Source organism: Pecten maximus, chromosome 2, assembly GCF_902652985.1.
Source record: "Pecten maximus chromosome 2, xPecMax1.1, whole genome shotgun sequence".
Classification (NCBI taxonomy): domain Eukaryota; kingdom Metazoa; phylum Mollusca; class Bivalvia; order Pectinida; family Pectinidae; genus Pecten; species Pecten maximus.
This window is the reverse complement of record NC_047016.1, coordinates 23,201,013-23,208,353: the sequence shown is the minus strand read 5'-3', so window position 1 is coordinate 23,208,353 and position 7,341 is coordinate 23,201,013. Positions and strand designations below refer to the sequence as shown.

At 33.8% G+C, this 7,341-nt stretch overlaps 1 protein-coding gene across 1 annotated transcript; it reads left to right on the top strand.

Annotated features, from left to right (window-relative positions):
- Nucleotides 1-2,443: 2,443 nt before the first annotated feature.
- Nucleotides 2,444-6,942, top strand: LOC117342168 (homeobox protein rough-like). Its single transcript, XM_033904183.1, has 3 exons — nucleotides 2,444-2,705; nucleotides 4,891-5,125; nucleotides 6,804-6,942. Exons 1-3 carry the CDS (start codon nucleotides 2,444-2,446, stop codon nucleotides 6,940-6,942), a joined length of 636 nt encoding a protein of 211 aa, XP_033760074.1.
- Nucleotides 6,943-7,341: the final 399 nt, after the last annotated feature.

Here is a 7,341-nt window from a genome sequence, read left to right as displayed (position 1 = left end):
AATACCAAATATATTTCACGAGTGGGGCTAATATTTTGATATTTTTCACGAGTGCGCAGCATCAGTGAAAAATATCAAAATATTAGCCACACGAGTGAAATATATTTGGTATTACTGAAGACACTGTTAGATATTCTGTTTATTACATTTTTTATCAACGAAAACCCTACCCCATATGCTAACTAGGACTACAGCGATAATTTGTAAACAAAAAAAGTAGTTTCTCCTGTCCAGGTGCTGAGATATATGTCGGGCTTTCTGATTGGTCAATTATTTTGGTATTTTCTAATCATTGATTTGATTGGTCAAATCAGCAAAAGTGATATTTTTCACTAGTGAAAAATATGATATTTGTCACTAGTGAAAAATATAACTTTTATAGTATGAATAATTTTTGATATTTCACTGGTAAAAATGTAATAAATTAATATTATAATATTATACAAAGACATTTCCATGTATTTTCTACAAAAAAACAAGTTATTAACGAGCGTACGAGGAACAAAACATATTATGTATATTATTCTGTCAAAATGATAAAAAGAGTTGTAGATCGAAGGAAACATCTGATTTCTGATTTATTAACGAATATGCTCAATACAATTTATCACTGATAGTCGTCATAACTACACTATAACCCAAACAGAAGTCTGACTATATCATTATTCACTATAACTGTTTTATTTCATTTTGTTTATTATCATTGATACATAACAATCATTTGTTATAAATGTGAGTGATATATCGATGAAAGCACACACTCTAAGTTGAAATCATACCCAAGACATCGTCGGTAACCCACACGCTCTGTCCGTGAACGTCAGGACCGTCGGTCACCGACAATGGCCCAAAGAAAGCTTTCTTGATTAAATACGGATATAACGTTATATCACCGAATATCAGTATTGATTACATTACATTTCACTTATTATATACACGTTGAGATATTTGAATTTAACCTTTAAAATCAAAACCTATTTTAATCTATTTTGAATAATGTAATGGATGATTTTATCGACAAACACGGAAACAATTGAGATTGGAAAAGATTTGTGGTATTTGTTCTCATTTTTCTTTTCATTTAGAAATACCATTTAGCCTAAATTGCCATTTAATTACAAAACACTTGAAACAATCTCAGGTCTGCATTTAAATGTCCATTTATCTGTGTTACCTCAAATGTCTTTTTTATAAGAGAGTTTAAGAATTAGCGGGTGGACACTTGAGCTCTCCGATGAGAATGAAACACGTGTTTTGCAATAAAAGGTGACTATCCAATTAGTATTTCGCCGTCAAATGTGTTTTGGCTGCTAACAATTATCAAGTCCCCGTCTACAGCCTAGTATCAATAATTAACTAGGACAGCGGCTCGCTGTGTACGCACGTGCCTTTCAACTCCAAAGGAATAGCTGCCATCATGCTATTATCTCTTTTTCTTCTCATGAATATTGATAAGGAATTCGCGACAAACCTACACATGTTAAACTACACTGAACCGATATCAAGAAAATCATACAGTTCTTAAGCAGAGGCGATATCGTAAATGACTATCAATTTGATTATAAGTGTTTCTTTTGAGGCTCGTGAATTCATCTTAATTTGTGAAAAAAGATCATTTCCTGTCAGTACAACACTGATTCCCTGGTTAAATTGTGTATTGGGGAAGGAAGGCGCTTGCCTTATAAATTAGCCAATTTGCTTGCCCTTTTCATTGCCCTTAAACTGAGAGAACGGATCGGACTGGAGCAGGCTTGCTGGAGGCAGGCTCGGCGTCGGACCAGGCGGTGTTTTCACACAATTTAACTCAGTATCAGAGGATCTATTTGATTTGACGGCAAATGATGCTATATTTCTGGAGGCAGAGTTTGTAGTACATTTTTGTATAACAATAAGTTTTATACGACTTGTATAATTAACCTTTGATTTGATGCCTTGTCAGGTGAAAATGTGTATCCTGACTTGATGAGGAGGACTTCTTAAGTTTTCATACAGAGGCAATATAAAGAGCGAATCCCGAAACAGAAGGTCATTTTGATATTAGCTGTCAGTGCTTATCATACTTGTAAGGATGTCATTCTGAAAATGCAGATGCCCGGCCACAACGTCATCGTCGTATTACTTCGTACTCGTACGGATTTGTGAGGATTTTAAAGGATATTCAAACATTTATGGCGGATTGGATCATGTACAAAGAAATAGAGTAGTCCAGTATTGTTATAATCTGACATTATCTTCTATCGTGTAAGATCAATATTTGATAATGACATTGGAAACATTCTATCATTATATGTGAGAAATATTACTTTTAATAACTTAGATAACTTTATTTGACGCTGCAGTCTCTTCAACCATGTTTTCTATCCCTACATCTTTAAAAAGTAGTTTTCCAGACACCAAGGATGATAACAGCAATAAAAATCCCAAGAGTGATACTATGAAAACAATGACGCCAAAATTACAAATAGACACTTTAAATGTGGAAAATATGCCACAGGCCACACATATCGGCGGACCTTTCTCGGCGTTTTCCTCATGGAAGCCCGGAAACATAGGCGTAGACGGAGCCCGACAATTACTACACTCAGCAGGGCTAGACAAGATTTCCTCTGTGGAATACCCAAAACAATGGCTGGGTGAGCATTCTCCCGTCTCTTACTCACTTGGCACACAGGGACTTCCTATGACACCAGTGTTTGCAGGAATAAGTAAGTATTTTATCACGTAATATCTCGTATTTAATTCCACAGATTTGTCTAATATATATGGCATTGGCATTAACCCTGCAAGTCTTTGCGTGTTTAAGTGTTTCGCAATTTTATTTGTATATTACAATAGTTCTTCTTTTATCAGGTAATTCGATAGAACTGACCTTTAATATATATCAAATAAGTTTATATATGATTTCGGCGCACACTCAACAAAAATATAGAATGTACACACATAATTTTTCATCACATTGTCTAAACGTATTGCCTTGTGAAGTGACAATAGTAACGAACATATATTTGATAAATGACATGTTTCTTTTGTCATTAATTACAATTCTTAATACTTTATCTAACGCACTCGGAAAAGCTTATTAAATTTCATTACTTTGCCCAACAAAATTGTAACAATCAAAACAAACTTAAAACAGGATATAACGGATTTTAAAGTATTCTCAAGTGTTTAGATATTGATTAGTCTGCTCTGAATTATGGATACAAAAACTGTTTAATATCTGTTTAGTTATCTTTGGTCTATACTTGTAGGGGCCAAATACGTGCTAATAAATAAGGAAAGTTAGCAAATTAGGCCTGATCTAATGATTAATATATAGGTACACTAACTAAATAATCTAATTTATTAGGAAAGTTTAGTTATTACATTTTTGTCATAGTTATACTGGACAAAGTATATCAAAAGTGGTATGTCACATTGTAAGATACCACTTTCATTTTCTAAAGGTAGTTCCTATTTAAAAAATCACATTTTCGTTTGAGATGCAGATGACTTTACCAAAGTAGAATATGAGACTATTTGATACATCTTTGTTATATTAACCCAGGTATTTACTTAATCAGATTCATAGACATACTTCATATAGCACACTCACAGCAGCATGCAGGTGGTTGTCAAACGTGAGGTGATTAGCGTGTCGGGCACTAATTCCAACACGTTTGAAGCAGCAGCTTTGTCGTCATTGTCGATACTTTAAATATGTAATAACTTAACGGTTTTCCGTTCCAATTATAATACATATTTTGTTGTACTGAATAAGATTAGACCAATACATTTTATTAATAGATTTCACTCGAAATGATATCGGTATGTTGTCGTTATTTGATACACAACTGTGTACCAACGATGTCTCCTATATATATGTATAGAGTAGTTTATAGGGCTATTAATGCTATGTTTGAAGTCAGTGGAAGACGGTGTATTTATAAGAGACTAATTTTATACATGTACAAATAATTAGGGTACAATTGCATGCATTTTGTCGACATTCCCTAATTTTATGCCCGTTTACCAAAATGTTACATAATAAAATCATCAATTTTAATATGCAACATATTTTTTTAATATAGGCACTCGCAATCATTTAAGCATTGATGTCATTTTTTTTTTAGTTTCATCGGGGTATGAAACAAATTTTGTTTGCAAACTGTATGAATCCGCGTAGATTCTTAGCGGATTCTTACAGAAGTTTGCAAACAAAATTTGTTTCATACCCCGATGAAACTAAAAAATAATTGACATCAACGCTTATAATTAATTTTTGAAAATGATTTTCTAATTCAAAACATGTTTTATGTACAATTTAACTGGTTTTAAATGGGATTCTTTTTCTCAAATCAATACGCAACGTCAATTGTCGTATTGTGACGTCACATTTTTCGCGCCATTCTCGGAATTTCTTTCATAGAAGAATGAAAAGAATTTTTCGACCATTCACATTTGAGTATTTACCATGAAAACAAAAAAAAATTAATTATATAATAATGAATTTAGAAAATGCATTATTTAATAATACAAATAAATATAATCATATTATATATTTACTGCATTTCTACATCGTCCAGTAACTTCCCTGCAATAGCAGATAAATTAAAGCACAAACCGAAACTTGTATTACAGTACAGGTATGCATAATAATCAAGTAAATGGTGGCTTACTTTAACCAAAATACACACCAATTTATACATCATATCGTCATAATAAAATAAATTATCAACAATTTGTACATCATATCGTCATATTAAAATAGATTAACACCAATTTAATTTAACGTCACCACTGGGTGTCTCATAATAACAAACATTTTATTGACGGGATACACAAATTACTTACATACACATTGTCTTACCTGTAGTCTACTAAACTTATAATTGAGTCTGTTTATTTTAGTGCAGAGACGGAAAAGACGGGAGAATCGTCCTCGGCGACAGCGAACGACGTTTACCAGTGAACAGACTCTAAAACTCGAACTCGAGTACAATCGAACAGAATACATTTCCAGACCTCGGAGATACGAACTAGCGGAAATTTTAAACCTATCAGAAAATCAAATCAAGATTTGGTTTCAGAATCGTAGAGCCAAGGAGAAACGCATTGAGAAGGCCCATCAGGACCAACAAATAAGGTAAGAAACTGAACTGAAGGACAAAAATAGATCAATAAAAGGCCAACCAGGACCAACAAGGAAGGTAAAAAAAACAACCGGCATAAACGAATAACGTTAGATAAATAAAAGTCCCCACCAGTACCAACAGGTAAGAAAAGAAACGGAACTAAAGGATAAAGTTAGATAAACTCAAGGCCCATCAGGACCTACAGATAAGGTAAGAAACTGAACTGAAGGATTAAGTTAGAAAAACAAAAGGCCCACCAGGACCAACAAGTAAGGTAAGCAACTGATCTTAAAGATAAAGTTAAATAAGTAGAATGCCCATCAGGACCAAAAGATAAGATAATAAACGGAAATTAATGATAAAGTTAAATAAAAATGGAGGCCCACCAGGACCAACAAGTAAGGTAAGGAACGGAACTAAAGGATACAGTTAGATAAATAAAAAGGTCCATCAGAACCAAGAGTTTGTGAGTGTTGATGCTATTTTTACGCCCGTCATATAATACTTTTATTATCCACGCTTATGTTCATAGTAACAAGTCACTTACAAATTACAGGGCATACACAATACGTGTAATAACCAATGTCAATAAAAAATATTTCCTTTTCTGAATATGGACAAAATCACTACTATTATTATTGCCTGTAAACGTCAAGCGAACATCAAGTTAACAGCACAAATATTGCGGAAATGTTGAAAAAAAAGAGAAGAAAAATCGGGGGTGGGGTGGGAGGTGTGTGTTTTGGGGAGGGGGGGGGGGGGGAGGGGGGTGAGAGTATCACTGTGAAATATTGAACAAGAAGTAACGCGTTCATCCGTTTTCGTAATACTTACCATGTTTACTTTCTAGCATGGTGGTAAGAGATTGTTACATTTTACCGTAAATCGTTTCTTTCACGGCTTTTTTTACTGCATATCTGGAAAAAATCCTTAATTTAGACTAACGAATACATCTTATTTTGCGACTAAATTTTAGACTATTGCGAGCTTATGTTATTAATATCAAATCGTCGTGATTAACCATAGTACAAAAACACATATATCAAATATATCTTAAAATGCTTGTTAAATACAGAGAATATGTCTAATACACGTATGTAATAACTAATAAATGTAGCTACTTATATACATGTAATTAATGAAATTATGTCGCGCAGCTGTTGCCTCCTTCTAGGTGATGCTAGGTGGCAAAATCTTTAAAAACAATAGAAAGAGCGGATGGGATCTATATCGATAGGTTTGGTTTTGCATTGTTCTGTCAGCTTAAGTCATTAGATCCAACGAAACAATGTACTAATAAGCAGTACAGTGAGGGTTGTCAATTTTGTAAGTTGTGCATGTTGAATCGTTCTAACAGAACAATCGAATTCATATGTATTTTAAGTCTGTGATATTTTGATAGGTGTAATCGTTACATGTCTATGACGTGATTTCCATTAATACTGATGTACAATGCGATAAAAAGTCATACATTTGACACAGTTTATCTGTTGAATCATGAATTATGATGTGTCAACATTGAACTTATTCGTATTATTATGTTGTTTCATTCATCATTTCTATAACAAAAATGTATATTACAAAGAAATGCAGAGCTATTTAAATAGCAGAGAATATCGGAACACCCCTAATGTGTAAAGAAGGTTCCCAAATGTATAATGACGTAACGAGGATATGTTACTTTTGCAGGAGCAACAACATGACGAATATCGGAATGACTCCCTTCCCTACTTCTGGGCCGTACTCAATGTTTTGTGGACCCTGTGTGTGGCCATATCCTCCCGGAACACTGACAAATGTACTGGCATCTCCAACGAAACCAACATAAATCGACAAAATCAGTACCCGTGTTACATTAAAACACATAAAAAAAACACCAGGAATCGCGTGTTGCGACAGGAAATAACCCTGTACTCGATTTTTAATACAGTGAAATTTACAGAGGCATACACCAGGACTCGCGTTCATATATAGGCACCATTACTCATGTTTATAGACAGATATAAAATAGTACTGGTTTATTATATATAAAGACAGAATGAAAAAGGAAGCCCACTAGTTTCCGTGTGTATGGAAAGACACGTGCCATTTTTGTAAGTAAATAGACCATACCTATTATACATATCCTGTTAATCAGTTTCGTCAAAGGATTTAGTGCGAGATGATTTCCGTGGAATGGTATTGACTGATAATCGAAACAGCTAGAGATTCCTTTGTAAATCACATG